This window comes from Branchiostoma belcheri, unplaced genomic scaffold (assembly GCF_001625305.1).
Source record: "Branchiostoma belcheri isolate BF01 breed outbred unplaced genomic scaffold, Haploidv18h27 scaffold2, whole genome shotgun sequence".
Taxonomy (NCBI): Eukaryota; Metazoa; Chordata; class Leptocardii; order Amphioxiformes; family Branchiostomatidae; genus Branchiostoma; species Branchiostoma belcheri.
The window spans coordinates 7,350,530-7,372,362 of record NW_017803490.1 but is presented as its reverse complement, the minus strand read 5'-3'; the positions used below and the strand labels follow the sequence as shown (position 1 = coordinate 7,372,362).

The window sequence follows — 21,833 nt, the reverse complement described above, 5'->3', positions numbered from 1 at the left end:
AGTCACACCTACAAGGCGGCCAAACTCCCCTGGCAAATATTCTCCTATATATAACCAGCGTAGTTAGCCTGGTAGAGACTAACCATATACTGTGGTGAATTTATGTTGTGCGATTTAGCCCAGCAGTCTCTTTGTTATCGCAGTCCTTGTAGTTCTCGTTTTCGTTTATTTACTCCTCCTCATACACCGGGTTTGCCCGACCCATTTGCCAAAGACGAGACGGACCATTCATTTGAATTCGCAAACTTCCAAAGAAGGATGATGGTGGTCTTGGGGGTAAGTGAGCCTCCGGATCTGGAAAAAGGATATAAAATTATTTTCAAATTTATCATTGCTTTGTAATTGTTGCAACAAAAAATAATGTTCGTAAGGTTGGTAAACAAAAGGAAATATCAATGTCTGAATATTATTTGGGTTCAATAGATAGGTCCTTATTGGGTTATTGTTAGAAACTGGCAAACCAAGGCGTCACAAAGATGCACACAGATGCAGGAATAGAACAGTTATTTGTTTAGCAAGATCCGACATTTCAATGTCTTCATCAGGGCTGATATCTTAAAGACAGACGGTCATCGAAACGTCGGCTCATGTTAAAAAAAGTGGTTGTGAATAACGAACCTTGTACTCAATCAATCACCAACAGGATACAGATACACATGAATTTTAGAAATGATATTTTACCATGATGTCCCATCTCTATGACGTCGGCCTTGCCATTTCCGGCTGCTTTGGTCTGTATGGTACCGCAACAGGACGCTGGGTACGGTAACCGGGCCAGGTAGTGAAGTAAAGTCCGGATCCGGTGATACAACATCGTCAGGAACTGAATCAGCTAAACAAAATGTGTAGCAATTTTAAAAAAATGATATAACGTTGGATAATATTTCTGGTAATAGTTAGTAACATTTAAATTTTTGTTAGGTAGTGAAGTATTGTTTTTGGTACTCTTGCTCTCACTCTCGGCAGTGCAGTTTCTTTACATTCTTCAAGAGGTCGCTTAAGCTTCTGATGGTCAAAGTCTCTGAATCACCTACAAGTACAGTTTTTTATTCGAAACAAAAAGAGTAGAAGACCGAAGATCATCTGACTGTAGCACCCCGAATACTAGAAGCCATTGCAGACTCTGGATTAATCTAAATGCCTTATTGCAACTGTACATGTTTTGCAGCATACCCACTGTCCAAACATGTAATAACAAAAGATGAAGAAATTTTATCGTTGACGAGATTCATTTGTCACGTATAGATACAGTTACTAGAAGATTCTTTCATCAGTGACAAGTTGGAAGGATAAGAATACTGACCTCCAAATTTTCGATGGCTATCAGTCCATCTTGTTCACGGAAATTTGGAGGTCAGTATCCTTATCCTTCCAACTTGTCACTGATGAAAGAATCTTCTAGTAAAAGAAGAAATTTTAAGATTCTCTACCTGTAGGACCCCGAACACAATAAGAGACCACAGACTCAGCGGGTTGGATTCCCAGAATTGGAGCTCTTTCACGTACGTCAGAGACACGATGAGCGTCATCCACATGACGTTCATCACCAACAGGACACGGATCCAGGAGTTACGTAACTGTACAAGCTGGGTTCTGCAATAATAAAACACACGAAGAGTATAGATAAGTTTATTGCAAGTTCTTGCCCGTGGGCTAATTGCAAGTACATGTAAGTGGACATACAAAGAACAGACAATGTGTAACAATACATCATGTAACTACTCTAGCCTAAATATTGGAATCAAATGTTTAACTCTAGTTCTAACTTATTGGGTTCGGCTTCTTTTTTCGAGACAGTGGAAGACGAAGAATCCCACTTTTTCGGTGATGTGTGGGTTTTGTGATGTTAAGAGAAAAGTAGTTTTCTTTTTGTCTGTAAGCATGAAGAAATTGGGATATAATTTGTTGGCTTCTCTAAATAGCTCATTTCTTTCGTAGTCGTAGAAGGGGCAGGTTGAAATATTATATATATCAAGGGGGCCTGTATTATATAGTGAACAGTTTATTGCAAATACATGCCCGAGGGCTAATTGCAGTTACAAACCACATGTATGAAGAAAGAGAATACAATTGTATGTGGGACTACGTCTAACATTACAGAGCATAAGAGCAACTGTCACTTATTTCCTGTAATCTTTGTAGGAATTTTAACTCTCTGTAATCTTTGTAGGAGCTTTGCTTAATTGTGACTACGTGCAAGTACCTATTGTATATAGTAAATGTAAGCTACATGTAACCGCCAACTGTAGATAATACATTATTTGTATCAATGTTTTTAAAGCCTAGTTGCATGTTGATAACAGCCCATTTAAATGTTTTTGACAGCATTGTAGCATAGTTTTCACAGCAAAACCTTATATGTTCAAAAGTCGTTACCATATACTGCATCATGTACCAAGTACAAGTTCCTCTTCTTCGTAATGCTGAGGTCACATTTCCAAACCGGGGCCCGGTCGGGAAGCTTTTGGGAACGAAAATTACGATATAAAAGACAACAAAACACAGAAACGTTTTGGATAATAATCATGGGCACTTTTTATATATACTCTTGATATGGATGGTTAATTTTTCGTTCATACAAACAGCCCGGCCGGGCCCCGGTTTGGATATGTGACCTAATCATAATAAACAGCTTTGTCTGAAGCCTAGTTACCTTATATCTGTATCAGTACTGAAGAGGGATATTTCCGGGTCCAGACATTCCTGACGTAACTTATCCCAGAATTTGAACTCAAGTGACCTCGTGCTGTCGTACTGCATGATGATGGTCTTCACCTTCTTCATGATATTTTTCACCTGGTTTATTCTTCTCCCAGCTAAAGGATTGAACAAATGTGCAATTAAGTGGTTATTGTTTACCACAGCATATTATATTGAAAAAAGGCTAAAGCATATTAAACGAGCTGTCTGTTGTGAAGGAAAACAAAATTATAGTTGCCAAAGGAAACTCTGAAGATGTAATTTCGGGCAAAATAAAACATTAGATAATGTTGTAGGTTTTAGAAAGGACACAACTGCTACTACATGAATAGAAAGTACATTGTCCAGGGATGCTAACTCAGTTTTTAGTTTGAAAAAAGAAACTGATGAGAAGCAACAGTGCATACTTTCTTCAGGGCTCTTCATTTTCTTGATAGCATCAGTGATCCTCTTGAGATGAGCTGGAAAATAATAAAGTAATACGTATGTATGATTTAAGTAATTGGTGAAGAAAAAAACGACGACTGGAAATTTTATATTTAGCCTAGGGCTGGGATAGAATTTTGTTAGCCATATTTGTTTACATTCTGGTAGTTCATGACGGTGCCACAAAATGAGCGCGCCTCGACTGAGCTATTTTAGCGCCAACCATAGATGTAAGAAATGTGAGATAATTACACAAATATATTGAAAAGTGGAAGTGAAGTACGAATTGTTGATGATAAATGTTACAAAATGTCCCTTTAAGTCACCGTGACAGATCATTAAATCTTAAATATGATTGGTAGATAAATACCGAGTTTCGTTATGTTCAGTTCTTTCAGGAGATCTTCAACATCCATAGTCTTGAGACTGGCCAGGTCGTTCTTGGATATGATGCCGTAGTTCTCAAAGCTGCTGACGTACTGTTCCATGTCAATAGACTCTAACCATTGACGACAGTTTTCCTGAGAAAGTTGTTTTTTTAAATCCCAGTCAAAAATGATTCTACCGGTAGAATTGCCGATTCCGACACATACACGTGCTATGGTATCGTTGAGAGTGTGTCAGATGTTCTAGAAATCTTCAATAAAACACACATATGACTTAGAACTATCGTAGAGTGGACTGGCTGTCACTAAGCACAGTAAGGCAGATTTAATCATAAAGCAATGATGGATTTAACTGTTAAAGGTTTAACTTAGTAGTAACGGCTTGTTCGGTATAACGTAGCCAAATGCACGCGTACGCGTGCTAAGCTAGCTGTGTTACGCCTAAGGGTGGTTACACTGGATATACAAATATGTTAACATAGATTTAGCGATCTGGTTTATAAGCGGTGATAGAGTTGCCGATTCTGACATATACATTTAAATCTTGACATAGCATTATTGAGAGTATGTCACACGTTTCATATAATAGTCATGTGCAACTTCGTTTCTACCCATGCAACACTATAAAACTATTTGAACTTCAATGAGGAAAATAGACTTACCGGGACGGTATCATCGAGCTCATACTCAGGCAGTTTCTTGATTTCCTTCATGAGAATATCTTGATGGAACTTATTTTTGATGCCAATAGCCTGGAGATCCTGTCATTGAACATGAAATAAGAGGTTTGTTGGAACACGATTAATAAATAGTATAGTTAGAAAAGCAAATATATCAACAGGGTAACGCAGTAAATGAACTTAAACATTACAGTAGGTATTAAATGTAGGAGGATAACAAGCTAAGAATATTGGATATTGCGTCAGTTCACAAACCTTGTTTGTCATCCCAGAGATGAATGAAGTGTTCTCATACCCGTGTAGTTTGAACGTTTTCTCGTACTTTTGCTGAAATAAAGAAAAAATGTCAAAGATGAAAAAACCTCAACTTAAAGGTTTTTAAAATAAAACATCTAACACAAAACAGTGGCAATAGGGAGAGAGAGGAAGCATTTTTTAATTACAAATTGGTAGCATTATATTCTGAACGTACACGTACTGATTAGTGGACAGATTTTAGCTAGTAGTAAGATTTAAAAAGAAAATTATTTCTTACTCTTAGTTCGACTGGCCATTGGCTTGGAAGAAAATCGTTCACTTCGTGCTGAGACTGCACACTGCACGTTCTCATGAGCAGATGATGCCGTCGTGATGACCTCTGCTTTCTGACCGAGTCTTTGCCAGACCCGCCCCACAAACTGCTTTTATTAGCAGGTGCGGGTTTCATAACACCTTTGAAGAACAAAAACTATGATTGAATGCGTAACAATGTTAACGATAATGGTTTGAAGTATGCTTCAGTGTCAAGACAGTTTTTTTTTTAAAATTTACCTCAACGGTCACCACAAAATAAGACTCATGGGAGCCACTTAAAATGTTTTGGGTTACAGAACAGCCAGAGTGGACAGATGTTTGTTGACCGTCCTTAGACTTGAAGGGTTTAGGGGAAGCAATCACGAGGTAGCTTATTCCAAAGTGATGTTGTTCTTGGAAAGAAGCTTTCAGCGTGGAACTTCCTCCTAAGAGGTGGTGAATGGAGGAAGAAAGGGTGATTTGCTTCGGTGGAAGTGGCAAGACATGTCTTTGTTGAGAATTTTCGAAGTGGGGGCACTAGCGAATGAAGTTCCACGGAGCATTTGCCGTGGAAGTAGCGATAAAATAACGCAAGGCTTGCAACGTTGTACGCCTATGCCTATGTGAGAGTGGTTGTAGGGTGGCGAACAATGTTACAGGCGAGTTTGTTACAGCAATGATACAACGTAGCAAATTCACAGTAAACAGAGTGCTATTTATTCATGTACTTATTAGCTGAACTGTCTTGCTCCTAAAGTAATTATTTGCTAATTTCCGGGGGGGGGGGTGGCAGTGAACAACGTGTAAAACCAAAATACATAGATAACTGAATACGCCTGTCAAATTTTACGGGATATAATATGACACTACAATATAATATCCATTGATAAGCGATACGCGAGCCATATTGTACAAGTGTACCTGCTAGAACAAATTCCTAACGCTTCACCTCAATAACTCAGAACAACAACAGCGATATTTCTTACCTAACAACGCTTGGTTCTCAGTGCCCTCGCCCTCTGCTTCGCCCTCTGCTTCGCTCTCGTCCGCGTCAGTCTCTTCTTCATCCTTTGAAATCTTCTCTACCGGCGGCTGCTTGCTTTCTTCTCGCCGGCAACAGCTGAGTCGAAAAGGTATTTACTGTTCATAACAAATTCTTGTAATACAGTGAATCTTTTGCTTCCATTTACTCAAATATATGTAACGAGTATCTGGGTAAAAGCACAATGCTGATATGATTCAAAGAATGTTTAGACCTTAGAACTCATCTATTTTTGTACGTAGCTTAATTTCGCAGCTGTACCCATGTATTTGTCTGTATGTCTACATGTAGTCTTAGACCTTACGAAAGTCGCTGTACTTTTGTTGTGTCAATAAAGTTCTATGATTTTACTCGAGAACATATAAAGAAGAGTAAAACATAATGACAAAATTACATACATACATGTACAACGTCCATATAACATATAATAGAAAAATAGAATTATATTTCTATGTGTGTTTGGGTTACTTTTGCCAAACGTATCTTTTAGCACCGACCTGCACAGAGTTCTGCATAAGTTTGAGATCATCTCGGTGACACTTTTACCTCCAACGGCCACACCTGGTACCTTTATTTCTCTCGTACCTGAAAGGACATAAAACAAAAAAAAGGGTTTCAAAGTTTCATCTTTTTCGAAAGCCTGTGTTCTGCTGCAGTATGAAGGCTAGCCACCAGGAAACACATATTAGACCTTGACATCTGTCTTCCTACGACCTACCAACCTACCAAAAACAGCACAGTCTATAAAGGCGTTCTGAAGTTATGATGACTACAAATGTGCGGAAACACACACACACACACAGACCAAAAACAATAATACGTGACCTCAGCATAAAGCATTATTTATTTATTTTTAAGCATTATTTTGCATCAACTATTTACATGGAAGAGTTCATGATATGTCCATACCCCAGGACCTGTCGGTCATGTTGCAGACGCTGTAGATGGTCAACAGGATGTATCCAGACGGCAGACTCAGCAGGTACACGAACCCGTAGAGAAGTTTGAGGAACTCTGACGGATGCAGCAGCGCCGTGATGACGAACAGACCCGCGAGGCTGAGGAAGTAGATAACGCTCACCGGCAGAGGCAGCTGCTGCAGGGGTGTCGTCGGTGGCGTACTCGTTACTGGAACTGGAGAAGCAACGAACAATACATTACTGGACACTGTAAGAATAGCGAACACCGAAGAAGACTATTTCCTGGGGTGAAAGAGGCTATTTACATCAGGGCCCATCACCCTTAACTCGGGGGCCAACATCGTCGACCAGATACCTTTACCTAATGTTGACTCAAAGAAGCCACATGACAAGCCTCCTTGGTTCAGTCTATTCAAGGAGACCAGGCAGAGTAACTGGTCGAAAGCTCATAGGTGAGATAATTTCTTTGTGTTGGATCTAAAGTTTTAACTTTAAACAATACATCATATTATTCTGATTTTAGTTACACATTTTTGCGGCACATACATGTATCTATCTATCTTTAATGGCTGTCATTCATATACTCTTGACTAAATCAGTTTTAACAAGAAACAAAAGCGTTAAAAGAATGAAATGTTTTCTCTTCTGGCTCCTTACTTAGGGTGCCTCATTTGGGTCACAAGAAAGTGTACGTCTGATGTTATATTATTTCCGGATGTGTTGATTTCGTTGTTTTCATGTTTCACTTGTTATATAATTACAGGGCATTCCTGAAAAGCAGGGGTTTTGCGCTAAGTGTATATACCCTGTATAAATAAAACAGAATGCTCACATATAACAAATAAGATAAAAGAACAACCTACCGTTTTCGTCTTTGAGCTTAAGAAACTCTCTTAAGATGAGTTTACAGTTCCTTTCCTTGTCGGGGTCTCCATTTTGCACCGCGAACTTGGCACAGAACACCGGTTCATCAAACAGAGACAACTGGTAGCCACTAAAAAAAATAAGATTAAAAAAGGCTTTTGACGCAAATTCATAGTTTTAGTGTGATACCACATACATTCTAAGTTCTGTGTAGTGCAGATAAAGTTGTCTTCTGTTGGTCCTTTTCAATGTTACTTACGCTGATGTAGAGATTATGTAGAAGGTAGAAATGTCTATATGAAAATATGTCTCCTGCCAGTGAAAATAGGGGGGTAATATAAAAGACTGGACAAAGATGACAGCACACACAGAAAGTCACGGATAGGAAGACATGGTTGATACTATGCAATCAGTTCCTCTAGAAATTAGGATAGTATTGGATGCGATAACAGATTAAATAATTTCATGTAAGACATATAGAACCAGAACATGCTCTACGAAATATCTCCTTCCTCAAAAAAGGCTCATTTTTCTACCAGTCTTGAGCACGAGTGAGATAACTTTATTGAGCACTTATGTTTACCTGTACTGTGTAAAGTGACGAGATATGTTGTGAAACTGGTCTTTTGGGCCAAAACATTCCATCAGCCATGTTGAAACATTGTTCTTGGACCAGTTGATCGGCCCGTCGCAGGTCAACGTTTTACAGTCACCACAGCCAGTAACACGGCAGTCAAGACAACCTACGGGAAAAGAAACTGACTTAAACAACATCAACTACAGATTTTATTTCTGCTTAGATAAGGTATGTCTATTTCATTGAAGCATGTGTGTCTATTTTTTTCCTCCACCAAATGCCATCACCTTTTCTGATAAAGGATTGCATTCACGGCAAATAATACAATATAGAATCATCATTGAAATTGCAGCATATCAAAACAATTCTTGACTATGTTATGGATAATATACAAAGCAGATCACATTCTACAACACAGAAATCATTTCTACACTAGCCGTATCAGACTGCTTTTGTAAAATAAGCATATTACAATGTTTTGTAGATTTTTAGTCAACTTTATTTCATGAGGCAAAATTATGACAAGCTCGAATATGAGGTAATATTTGGCTAAAACTCTGACAAAATTCACTCTGACATATTCTCCATCTACAACTTCTGGAAACACTACGCCAATCTGGTATTCAAACAGTCCGCCCATTAAACTTCCCTAACATTGTATTTAAATCTTCTGTATATACTTGTATTATACGTATCTTTGTGTATTGGTATTTTCTAATTTCATGTTCTGATATGGGCCGTTGCCTGAAATAAAAAAAATGAATTGAATTAAGTGATTAATATATCTGAAAGATTGCAGAACGTACTTTTCTCAGCGTCTGTGAGGTGGTTAGCGTTCTGCTGGGTGAGTCTGTCGTTAAGACTCTGGAAGGCTATGACCATCTCCCGAGCCTGACCTATCAGCACCATCACCATCACTATCATAAACACCATCGTCAGCACCTTCGCCCACTGTATGCAACAGGATGAAGACGATGTCACAAAAACTTTTTGAAACTTTACACATCAAAGGAGAACTGGCGGTCATGATTTAAATGTTAATTTTGTTTTAATGTTAATTCTGTTTCTAAGGTACGGCCCGATTCGACCTGATTGGATTTTCCTGGAAATTAAAACTGATTTTGTAGCATTGGTAGAACCAAACATCTATAGAGGTTGTATTTCCTATTTAGAACATTATTTGTTGTCCAATGTCACGTCGAGGAAGTCAATGCTACCCGTGTCGGTACATGCACACTTTATCATAGATACAATGTACGTAGCGACCTCACTGGGCTGTTTAGTTGGCAGCATATCAATCTTATTTTGCTTACATTTGCATTCAAGTTGGCCTATGTATCGTGTGATGATCAAAATGCATTTGACATGGAGAACGTACTTTTCTTTACCTGGCAACCACCTCTGAAGATGGTGTGTTGCACCGAAGGTAGGTTAAACTTGCTGCACAAGTAGAGACACAGATAGAGATACAGCTTGAAAAACTATTACATTTTCACATTGTGAACCTACCTTGAGCTGTGTGTCCTGTTTGGCGTAAAGACACAGCACGCCGTACCCCAGGAAGATCAGGGAGAACACAACAACTGTTGGGATGATTCCTCCGCCTCCAATACTGCCTACAACCAGCTCCAGACCGGCTGAAACACCAGGAAAAATCATTGATAATTAATATATAAATTATCATTAATTATAGTCAATAAGATACAGCGTTTCTTAATGTAATATTGACTTATAAACCAGCTAAATCTACGACCGTCTTGCCAACTGCCACAGATATCAGCAATGTAATATTTTCATGTTTTTGAATATTTTTGAAAATTAAAAAAAAATGCTAATTAAGTATGTGGCTGCAACGTTGAAACAAGGCTTTTTAGATGACAATTTTGATGCCTTAATTATATCTAAAAATGAGCAGTTCCTTACCAGCCATAATCAGAATTACAGTCGAAGGGCCAATCATGGATGAGAACAGCAGGAAGCCTTGGTACATAATGAAGAACTTGGAGACATAGTCGCTCTTGATTTTCCCCCCTCCCCACTTCCGTATGAGCTCCAGCTGGTTGGCGATAGTTGAGGGGATCCACCGTCTTCTCTGGTTAAAGAATTCGTCAAACTCCTCCGGACAGTAGGTGCTGTCCTCGGACACAGCCGTGTACTCCAGTCGCCAGCCCTTCTCTACCTGTAGAATCCAAATAAAAACACTTTAGTCTTTAAAATCTAGAGCGGCTATACGTTCTGTTCAGCAGACCAACTCCCTTGGAATGCTATCTCTCTATTTGGCCGATTTCTGCTCTATCCAGCTGCCTCCCGACACCTGGTAGAGGCTATCTGCCCTGTACTTATTGGCATACACAACATACTGAAGCCCTCAATGAATAAGTCTAAGTGGTGGTGATGTGGTCAATACTATATTTGATATAATGGAGAACTTACTTGAACGTCTGTAAGACTATTCAAAGACCAAAACCAAACAATACCCCTATTTTTTTTAAATGCATTTCAGCAAATTTAATCATTATTGAGCTCGGATCATGTTCCTTATGCAAATATTAGATAAGTAAATAAATACTAAAATTCTATGAAAACATACTGTCCATACACAACAAGAGAACACAAAAAAGTCGCACCATGAGTGTACAAAGCCATCGGTCCTCTCCCATATCTTTGGTGAGAAACTCCTCCCCTTTGCTGACTGTAGAGGCGTACGTGGCCAGAGTGTCCCTCACAGCCTTACATCTGTACACACTGAAACAGCCGGGACAACACAGAACCGTGCCCAGGACACTGTTGGCCACCTGAAGAGCCAGGTACAAACATTGCTAAACATTTAAAACACTGATACTGTCAATTTGATGTATTGCCAGTATACATGTGCCATTCTATTTTAGCTAGTTCTACCTGCCATTCGATGATATTGTGGTGTGATTATATGATCAGCATTTTGAGACTCTGGTGGTGCATGAAAGCTATACCGCTTGAGTCTACAAAAAAATGCCATACATGTGATCAGCAGGTATGCACAGACAGTGTGGAATAGACCAAACTGCTGCCATTTGGGCTAGTAACTCATTTGTTCTACTGAGTAGTACTACTATATAATATAATAACAGTGAGTGTTGAATTGACCAAGCTGGTCTCAGGTTTGACATCTTGAAGAGGCGATAGTTACCTGTTATGTCAATCCTTCCACAAATGTGCTAAAGCTTTATGAATAAATCAACAATTCATCAACATCAATATACAGTTTGCATTTTTCTCACCTTTTGAAACCAGTGCCCAACCGCGTAGTCGAAGACCTGGTACCAGACCATGGGTCCTGACCCTAGTGGGTGGGTCCGGGCGCACACGGCGCCCACGTTAGGGTCTGTAGACATGATCTCCATCAGAGCTTTAGCAGACTGGGGGGAGAACTTGATGTCCGCGTCGGTGGCCAAGATGTAGCTGTCTCGGTCCAAATCTAAAGGGAAAGAGGACACTTTAATTTTGGCTCTAAAGATAGGCGTGCACGTACGGTAAAATAGGCTTGATTGTCTGCAACATTGATGTTTGTAAAACTCGAATAAATCAGTGTCGTGGCTGCAATAGAAAAATGAGTACTGGCTCGAACACAAGGAGAGTTAAGTTTCTGAATATGTTTTTTCGTCTTTTCTGTCCAAGTGATTTCTGTCCAAAATCAATAGTGAAGCCTTTGAATTTTTAACACTATTTCTTACGCTTGAAAAAAACTTTATTCCTTAGTGAAAATTATTGGTCAAACTAAGGATGTTTTCAGGGTAATTTGTGTAACTTAAACTAACAATTAATATATAATCATGAGCAAAAATATGGCACATATGGCTGTGTATATTTACCAGCTGCACAATACCCCAGCAACTCTACTCTCATACTGATCCTGTTGTTCCAGCTCACAGGGTTGAAGCTGATGTACGATGCCTGGATCTTAGAGTCCAGAATGTGTCGCACGGGGGTGTCACTATCAACATTGCCTTCCAACCTCTGGAACACATATTTCACAGAGTAAAGATTCCTATTTTTGCCGTAAGATATTACTCCACGTTGAGGTCAATGACCGTTCATAATGTACATATACAAAATGTATATAAAAACTCAGATGTATAATACAATTTAATAGACATACCTACTTACCAGCTAACTATAATATATATACATGTAAGAGTACGTCTTTCTCAAGATTCAAAGCTTCATCAAGGAATACGTTCTACGTTTGTTTCAAGCTTTGCTGAAGTGGCTTTTACTTATCATCTTTTTACTCAGCTCTGATGTGACTAACAGAAACACATAGAACTTGCAAAGCCTACTATTTTGTATCAACGGCCTTATTTATACGTTGTGTAATAATTTGAACAATGGCATTGGGTTTTGAAAAATAGGCAAAGGGGTAAAAAAAATAATAGCCTGGTTAAAAAAACTATTATAGCTCCCGAGTCCTACATTCTGTCCGCAAAGGACTCGGGAGCCATAATAGGTTTGCTAACCAGGCTATAAAAACGTACCACATTTCTGCCATGTTCGTCCTTGTAGAATTCCCATGTCTTCCCGTCCTGACTGTAGGACAGATGATACCCGGTCACCCACTCCTCACTCCCGTGCTTCCCCTGAGTCACCACTCCCGTCACCACCATGCCTTCTCCCAGATAGATCTGCAAACGCTGTGAAAAAAGGAAAAAAAAACTTTAAAGGCATCCAGTGATATTTTTAGGGCTTGGAAATGAGATTTTGCAAAGTCACTTATCTACATACTTCTCTGGCTTCTTTGGATTATAAAGTCGACAATGGGTCAGTCTACTGTGGAAAACCAAAGTGACTGGTTGAAAGCTCTTGGTGAATTTCTTTGTGTTGGATCAAAAGTTGTAACTTTATACATGTAACTACCAAATTTATGATACTATATCGAGACATGTCAGGGGTTAAAAAACCTTTTGATTCCGATATAATTACTCTAAATAAAGTAGTGCATTTGTAGTGCATTTGTAACTAAAGTAGTGCATTTAGCCACACTAGGGCATGGATATGCAATAAACATTATTGTCATTGTCATTGTCTAACCATTATGTATTACACCACACGAAGTCACATCTACCTGATGTATATCGGAGTCCTCAGCCGTCCAGCCGCAGGTGCCGCTCCCGTTCCCCACGGCGTTCAGCCTGGCGTGGTGCCCGCCGTGAGACGGGTCGTTCCCGTACCGGGACGTGGCCTTGATGTCCGTGTCGGCGATTACTCCGGACGCCATGCCGAGGGGGTGGAAATAGGCTGAAAACACATTTACATAATGTCATGGTTATAGGAGTCCCTAAACGAGATTCCAATCCTAAGCGATGGGAAAACAACTGGGTTCGACACACTAGAAGACATGTCTGCTGCGGCCCAAAACAGAAGTACCTGGAGAAGTTCTGTGAGAACTACTAGTCGACCGATGCAAAAGTAGTTGTAGGAGGATCTAAGGTATAAGATAAGGTAATGGGATACTAAATCACTCCTGCTATAGAATTGCGACATGGTGTAACCCAACACCAGTTACCATGGTCACAAACGTCTGGTTTAGGTCATTGACCTTATTTGTTTGGAGAAGAGGAAGAGTAAAGAGCCATGCTTTCCTTCTGAGAAGGTAAACATAATAAAGGATGCAGTTAGTATTATAAAGCTTTTGAAAATGACAGAGCAGATAAAAATGCGGTAGCTACAGTTTTTCCTTACCTGCATAGTCCAAGGTGTAGGACATGTACATCACTTGACTCCACCGCTTCTTGTTCTTCACCTGAAAGCAGAATAGATAATATAAAAATTACGAAATTTAGATGTATGGAACTAAAAATGGGAGGTACAAGAAACCCCCTTTAATTTGAAAATGGCTTGGTAGATCATCTTATAGCGACGTCTTTGAAAACAGACTTACCAGAACATTGTCCTTGAGGTGGACAGTGAATTGCATCCCGCTAGCCGTGTCTCCACTGCCGTACTGCAGGTCCCACTGGAGCTGCAGACCGTAGGGTGTCTTATACCGGGTACACTGCTGCAGGATACCCTGTGGGTCTGGTGCATAAACACACAACGTAAGGCTAAAGTTTTACTTAGTGCTCCAAAAAGTAATGTAGAATACTCGGATTATTTTTAATTCATTAATTTATTTTCTGTGTTGTATAACCAGGGTAGCACTACCCAGTGGCTTATAATATTAGCCATGCCTTACAGAATGGCCGTAGGTAAATATATACAAGGCAATATATACAAGACAAGACGTAATAAAAACAAATTATCACAACCGTAATCCATGACCATAGTCAAGGCCATTCCAGGTTGTATGGGGCAGGAATTCCGGAACAGAATATTCTTAATTATTAGAATAATTATGAGAATTCTGTTTTTATCCTTTGACAATATACGTCTACGTAGTAGTTTGCAATCCAAACATAATACAAATTCAACATTTGTTGCGGCACTTATACATTCAATCATTTACTGTTTCGGCAGTAAGTATCAAAAAAGAATTATAATGGACATTACAAAGTCAGTGGTCGATAACAATACATTATTAGTATTATAACGAGAAGTCAGAAGTATCTTGATATCAGTAAGATGCCTACCGTTCTCGTTCTGCAGTGTTCTCTCCATGACGCTGAAGAGCTGCAGTGCCCACTGTGACGGTTGTCTCTGTCTGCAGCCTCCGTCAAAGAAAATGTGGGACTCAAAAGTTCTCTCACCGACCTGGCTCTCCGCCAAGGCACGTAGTGACGTCAGGAGCTGTTCCATCTCGCGTTCCGACTAAACAGGGGAAAACGTAAACGTACGATTAGTTCGGTGAAAGTCAGGCATCCATGTAATAAGATACGCCAAAAACAGTTACCCAAGCAACTGAACAGGTTTTTGGAAACGGTCAGACGTGTCAGGTAGCATGTAGGGACGTTAGGAGCTGTTTCATCTCACGTTCCGACTAAACAGAATAAAACTTGCGATTAGTTTCTTTTTGGTACTTCTAATGTCTCCATGGAGAAAATGACTCTTCATTTTTCTATCATTGATAATAATGTTGTTCGTTAAGTATTGAACAGCGAGCAGATTATTATTGGACTGAGCAGAGCACTTTGGACTAAAGCCTCAGGCTGTTTACAGTTTAGAGGTACATATCCAATATTTTTTGCCACAAACTTCTCTGTTACATAGTGGAACATGACCCCCATCGGGGGTCTTCGCGCTTCGTTGAAAATGGAAATCTCAAGATTTATTTCAAAGATCTCAATATTTTGGACGAAATATTGAGACCTTATAAGACAATCTTGAGATTTTTCATGACAATCTCAAGGTCTTTCAAAAAATCTTAAGATGAAAATTAAAGGTCTCAACATCTTTCCAAGATGTTTTCTAAGCATCTTGAGATTTTTCCATAGCATCTCGAGATGCTTAAAAATATCAAGATTGTTTAACAAAACGTACAAAACAGAAAAGATACATGTATGAATGAATGACCGAACCTCGTGGTACATAGTTGTACAGATATAGACGTGGGTGTTCTGCTTGGTCTTCCGTCTGATGGTGAAGTCCTCTCCTTTCGTGTTCCTGTTCTTACGGCTCAGCAGCATCCACTGGGCCGGGAACACACTGTTGTACCCGGGCAGCCAGAACAACTGAGGACAGAGAAATTATTGATTTAACTACTGAGGACCATCAAAAAAATTTTTTAGAAATAGCTAATTAATTGATTGATAGATTTAATATACTCACAAATACAGAAATGATTTTAAAGTGCAGTGGTTAAAAAGAAAAGAAAAGATGTTACTGTTCTCCAAGTAGAGGCATTATTTGGGGATATTAGTGGTCGAGATTTCTTTCATTGCCCTCATTTTGTTACCAGTATAGACTGCGCTATCCAAACCCATGCTCAAGCACGGATAGTTTATGTGTATCCAAAACCTCGCAAGATAACATCGAAGGGTGGACGGCCAAAATGCTGGCCGTGCAAAGACAGAAGGGTCTGGAAACAGATCTCCATCATCATGTCTACCTTGTCCCCCAACGACCAGGTCAAGGAACTAGGTAGGTAGGTAGGTATCCACAACTGCTCCCTGGTCAAATATCTACGTTCTTGGATACTCGAAAACTATCCAGAACCTGAACCTTACTCTTACTCATTAGTCAGGCGCATAGATTACGGTACTAGATAAACACGATTCTGGTGAAAAGATATCCCATTCTACCCACCTGTGCTTCCTGCTCCATGACGATAGTTGGGCTCCTCATGACGAACAACGTGGTCGAGAAGAACTGGATCAGCAGCAGCCCCAGACACGTTCCTGTTTTGTTTATTTGTTTATTTCAGTTTACCACCAGATATACAAGTGGAAGGGAGGACAAAACAGGTGCGTTGACACCTTTACAAGTTGTCCTCCCAAACACAACATGCACAATATAAATACAGATTACAATATTAAATACAAATCAAATTGCAATAATGAACATCATTAACATGAAATAGTATACATTAAACATCAAATATAATACATTAAACATAAAAAAAAATGTACAATACAATATACCTGTGTCCCACGCCAAGTATTTATCCACGCAGATGTTTTCGTTGATGAAGTTTAAGCTCATAGATGTGCAGATTGGTTTGATGAAAATAAGAATTGCTGAAAATGCATTTTGATATGTCATATACAAAAAATATGCAAGTTATACTAGTTGTACTTTTGTTGTGTCAAAATATTTCATCTTCATAAAATATACACGAGTGACAAGCCTCATTGGGTCAGCCTACTGAGGAAGACCAGAGTGACTGGTCGAAAGCTCCAGGTGAGAGAACTTTTTTGTGTTAACGTTGGACCAAAAATTTTAACTTTAAACAAACACACAAGTTGCTGTTTGAGTACTTGGTCTGTGTAGGATGAAATGTTCTGAACACATACATGTATCTACTTTGTACAGCATGTATAACAGCAAACTTCAAAAGGGCTTCCATCTGAGATATGAACTGGTGGACTATAGCTAGCTGAAATGTGTACATTTTGCGATCAGAATTGCAGAAATAAAATTCATTCAAAGATTGTAAGCCACTAAAGACAGCATTACTGATCATTAATTATCATATAGATTTTTCGCAAAACTATGTGTAACACTTTTTTTTAAGTGGTTTAGTTAGAGACATTTTGCAAGTTGTACGTAATATTCAGCCGAATGGCTGCGAGGTGTCAACTGAAATAAACCATTCATACATTACCTGTAACCACGGTGCTGAGAAAGGCAGGCAGAGCGAATCCAAAGAAGCCCATCCGTATAGCACAAGCCGTCCAGGCGAGGATGTAGCCCACAAAGCTCGCGGTAACATTGAGGATAAAGCTGATTGTAGCCGGGTGGCGAATCGTGAAGAGCTGATAGACCTCCGCGCGGGTCCAAACCCAGAAACACACATCCGGTACTCCAACATACCTCATGACATCAGGGACCACAAGGACGAAAACAAGTTTGAAGAAATTGTTCAGAATCCCTGCTTTCCATCGCGAGTTGTTGGTGTGATCTGGTTTTGACGACCGGTTGCTTTCAGTCTGATACTCCTGTAGTTTCGGAGCCCATGCAGCGGAGAGAAACATCAGTGAGACAACCGTTTCTACTACATACTCCTCCGTTCTGAAATAACTCCAAACACCGACTAGTCCTCCACACGTCAACCCCCCGACAACCCACAACACGAGACGACAAATACGGCCACACTGTCGTCTCTTTTTCTGCTTCCACAGCCCGATTGTCTGCTTGATGATGTGACTGAAGATGGGGATGAGCAGAATCCCGTTGGACAGGACCACGCTCAGGGCGGGGGTGACGGACGGCATGACCCGGACCGTCAACAGGCACAGCCCGGTCACCTCGCACAGGCTCAGGAGTGCGCCCTAGGGGAAAAGAGACGTTGATGTCAATTTTGTCTAGCAAGAAGATAAAAAAAATTCAGATTATTTTAAACAAGGTACCTGTAAGGAAGGCGTTGCGATAGATTTTTTTGGTTTGTGTGTGTGTGTGTGTGGGGGGGGGCACCAAAGTATTCGCCCAAGCCTTTTATCTATTGGTAACAAGGAGATACTAGTAATTAGAGCCAGGGTGCCGACTAGGGCCTGGCGGGGCGTATGGCCTCCGTGGATTATTACTTACTCGCGATAGGGCAAAGGGCAAATGAAGAAAGGAAATGATTATATTCTCTACATGTTTTCTGTTAAGATTTGCAACGGGGGTGCAGGTTGTATGTGTTTAACAATTTTGTAGAAGTCAGGTTGGTTAAAATGATACATTGTTTAGGTAAACAATGATCAAAGTCAATTGCCCATGCATAAGTCATTTGCTTTCAATATGCTAAAAGTGAAACGTAAACTTTCTACGGTGTTTTAATGTTGAGTTTTCTCGTGGGAACACTTGGCGTTTCCTTTTCATGATTATGACCGTGTATCTGAACATACAAAAGGCTTGTTGTGTTTTAACCGCATCATTAGTAGCAATGTATTGCAGCTAACTGGTGTTTTAACGGCACTTTCACCATCAAAACCTGAGCATAAACTTTTCAAAACAAAATGTTAGTTACATTTCACAAATTCTGGGGAAGTCAGGCCTTCAGCAAAAAAAAAAATAATTTTTGAAATAAACAATTATCAAAGTCAATTATCCAAGCATTAATAGTTATAAGATGATATACGCAAGACGTCAACATTCTTTGGTGTTTTCGTCGTTAAGGTTTGTCGTGGAAACCTCTTGTTTTCTGTGCCTTTTCATTCATGATTGCGAATTTGCGACCGTGCATCTGAACATTCAAAAGTATGGCGGTGTGCCCTACCATGTGATCTGTGTACGTAATTTAAAACATACATACGTACAGCATCAGTGTAGTGGGAACAAATATTTGAGCATCGAAACCATCTACACATATCTATTTGACCATGGGAATTGGCTGAGCAAATATGTTTAAAATCCAAACGTCAACAATGGGTGCTGTTTTCCTTTTTTTTCTGTCACTCCCCTTTGATGTCATCCATGGTTCTGACAGTGCGTTTGAATTTACAAAGAGGCTTATTGTTTGTTTGTTTCGCATAACCGGTAAACCGCCTTTGGGCGTCACAAACCGGTTTTGTGTGTAGAACCACATGGGTGGTAGCGATGTATGACAGCCAACACGGAAATTTTTAACGCCACGTCACCATCGATACTAGCTATACACACCGTCAAAATATCTTGAGAAGTCAAATGGTCCATGTGATGTTTTAGGATGACAACATTAAAGGCATGCAATGCGATTTCAGGGCAGGAAAACTGGAAATATTCGTTCTTTGAAAATTATGCAGTCCTCGTGATATTGTGATAAACTGCTTTACAGTAGCACATTTGATTCAGCATTTCATACAAACTGCAGAAACAAGCTCCAAGATGAGTCCTTTATTTTCTGCGTTTAACAAATTCTGCCTATATATTTATGTACTTAGCTTTGTTAGATCTTTAGTTGTAGAAGACAATACAAAAATATGCTGAGTCAATAAAGAATCATTAAGAGCAAGCTGAAAGGGGTTATTGGTTAATCGGTTCACCCGGGCAAACAAAACGATGTTTACCGCATCAGATCTTACAGCCATGGGGAAAATTTTGTCATTACAATGTCAACGCTGAGCCCACTTTACCGTAGACAAAATATTTACGGAGGCCGTCCCACCAACACTAGACGATAATTGACTCTCTCAGCCCCACCGAACCCCAGTTTTGAGGCTTAGAATTCAATTAGCATTCCTCGGCTATTTTTACCCACCTTGTTCACAGTTTCCTATAGAGCCAATATCCCTTAACATAGTCTTCAACAATGGTAGCAAAATTATATCTAATGTAGCCCGCCCGAGCTCAGGTTTATAATGTTATTAGCATTCTTTTGCTATTTTTTTCCGACCTTGACCACAGTTTTCTATACATAATATAATCCTCTATCCTTCTAGCTTAACAGAGTTTTCAACAATTATTCAGTTTTCAGCAAAAAATTATATCCAATATAGCCTGAGCTCAGGCATGCAGTATTCTATATCATTGTATGGAAGTTTAGTTTGTTTTTGTGTGTCCGCAGTTAGGCCACAGTGAGTAGATTTTATGGATAACATCCTCCGCGGACTCCAAGTCTAATGCGAGGCGGGCCAAAACAACAGTGTGCCCCTGTGTTACATGGGCAATTACATTACTTGGCGAACGTGCTACATGATTGGGTTGGAAACTCAATACCTCTCCAAACATTTTTTTTTTACAATGGGAAGGGTCAGGTCTTTATACGTTGTCTTAACTAGCCTATACCAGGTTTGAGGCGGCTGGAAAGAGAAGAAATTGGTCAAATAGAGAGATAACATGCCGGGGGAGTTGGTCCGCTAGAGAGTACAGTTTGCCGCACCCGGGTTAGCTGACCAACTCCCTCGGTATGTTATCTCTCTATTTGGCCCATCTCTTTCCAGCCGCCTCCCGAAGCCTGGTAGAGGCTAGTTTGTACACTGTAGAGGCCTTGTCGTAGAGGCTATGTCGTAACTACGTTTCACATTTCATGTTGACATCTCTACAACATCTATGTTAATGTGACTCCTACTTATTAGTACATAAACAGTGTAGAGTGACTCTTGTAAGTCCATTCTTTACATATTTTCGGTCAGTCAAGAGCAGAGGTGTGCTGTGTCTTTGTTTACCGTGCGAGTATTGTGTTACACGGAGACTGTGTGCTGAATATTGTAGTCTATTGTACTATATTGTGTGGGGAGGGGATGCGGCCATTGTGTGCGGCCAGTGGCATGGCTGACGGGCCATTCGAGTTGCTGAAGCCCCTGACTAGCCTCTACCAGGCTTCGGGAGGCGGCTGGAAAGAGTAGAAATCGGCCAAATAGAGAGATAACATGCCAGGGGAGTTGGTCTGCTGGGAGAGAACATTTTGCCGCACCCCACGCTGTTCTCTCCTGCAGAAAAACTCCCCTGGCATGTTATCTCTCTATTTGGTCGATTTCTACTATTTTCAGCCCCTACATCGTCGGCTCCGGATCCGGACGGGGGTTGGGCCATGGTTGGGAACTTGTCGGCTGGTAGTCGGAAATAGGTTAGCAGTGAGCGTGGTTGTCAGTCAATGTGGCTCAAATTTAACTCAAATTCGTGTTTGGAAAGAGGTCAACGTTGTCCGGGTGGGGGGCAAATTTGACTCAAGTTTAACTTAATAGAAATGAAGCGTGACTTAATTCAATCTTTCCAGGCTGCTCCCGACCTAATCTTGAAAATTAATCTATGTTGGTAGAAGTCATTATGAACAAGTTTGAACTGTAATTGCCAACACAATTAACTGGACTCACCCAAATTTCCGACTGTTCAACTCCAGTCTTTGTCAATGAAATTTACCATTCTAACAAAGACTAGAGTTAATTAGGACATAATTAGCCCGACATTGGTGGCTAAGTGTGTTCGTTGGGTTCTTTTACGCACAAGGACGCCTAAGGTTCCCTATACACTCGGCTGTCGTCTTAACGTTCCCGTCTGGCAAACTACTGACCCTTTGCCGTAACTCACAATTCACCCTTGGCTGAGAAGAGAGACAGGGAGAGACAGAGAGAGACAGACAGACAGAGAGAGAGAGAGAGCTAGAGAGAGAGAGGGAGAGAGAGGGGGAGAGAGACGAGGGAGAGAGGAGGGAGA

At 40.2% G+C, this 21,833-nt stretch overlaps 1 protein-coding gene across 1 annotated transcript in view; it reads right to left on the bottom strand.

The window, feature by feature from the left end:
• Positions 1 to 15: 15 nt before the first annotated feature.
• LOC109468473 overlaps positions 16 to 21,833 on the bottom strand; it is a 26,048-nt gene continuing 4,230 nt past the window's right edge. Inside the window, exons 2-29 of the mRNA XM_019766717.1 lie at positions 17,383 to 18,049; positions 16,700 to 16,795; positions 16,365 to 16,456; positions 15,638 to 15,790; positions 14,065 to 14,181; positions 13,866 to 13,926; positions 13,249 to 13,421; positions 12,662 to 12,817; positions 11,999 to 12,143; positions 11,408 to 11,604; positions 10,775 to 10,942; positions 10,071 to 10,326; positions 9,657 to 9,784; positions 8,954 to 9,098; positions 8,154 to 8,313; positions 7,570 to 7,700; positions 6,696 to 6,920; positions 6,284 to 6,371; positions 5,731 to 5,864; positions 4,728 to 4,903; positions 4,448 to 4,519; positions 4,175 to 4,273; positions 3,497 to 3,647; positions 3,108 to 3,161; positions 2,654 to 2,816; positions 1,431 to 1,593; positions 682 to 832; positions 16 to 294 (exon numbers count right to left, since the gene is read on the bottom strand). Of these exons, the coding sequence (XP_019622276.1) occupies positions 170 to 294; positions 682 to 832; positions 1,431 to 1,593; positions 2,654 to 2,816; positions 3,108 to 3,161; positions 3,497 to 3,647; positions 4,175 to 4,273; positions 4,448 to 4,519; positions 4,728 to 4,903; positions 5,731 to 5,864; positions 6,284 to 6,371; positions 6,696 to 6,920; positions 7,570 to 7,700; positions 8,154 to 8,313; positions 8,954 to 9,098; positions 9,657 to 9,784; positions 10,071 to 10,326; positions 10,775 to 10,942; positions 11,408 to 11,604; positions 11,999 to 12,143; positions 12,662 to 12,817; positions 13,249 to 13,421; positions 13,866 to 13,926; positions 14,065 to 14,181; positions 15,638 to 15,790; positions 16,365 to 16,456; positions 16,700 to 16,795; positions 17,383 to 18,049 (4,446 nt within the window). The 3' untranslated portion in view covers positions 16 to 169. The remainder of the gene's footprint in view (positions 295 to 681; positions 833 to 1,430; positions 1,594 to 2,653; positions 2,817 to 3,107; positions 3,162 to 3,496; positions 3,648 to 4,174; positions 4,274 to 4,447; positions 4,520 to 4,727; positions 4,904 to 5,730; positions 5,865 to 6,283; positions 6,372 to 6,695; positions 6,921 to 7,569; positions 7,701 to 8,153; positions 8,314 to 8,953; positions 9,099 to 9,656; positions 9,785 to 10,070; positions 10,327 to 10,774; positions 10,943 to 11,407; positions 11,605 to 11,998; positions 12,144 to 12,661; positions 12,818 to 13,248; positions 13,422 to 13,865; positions 13,927 to 14,064; positions 14,182 to 15,637; positions 15,791 to 16,364; positions 16,457 to 16,699; positions 16,796 to 17,382; positions 18,050 to 21,833) is intronic.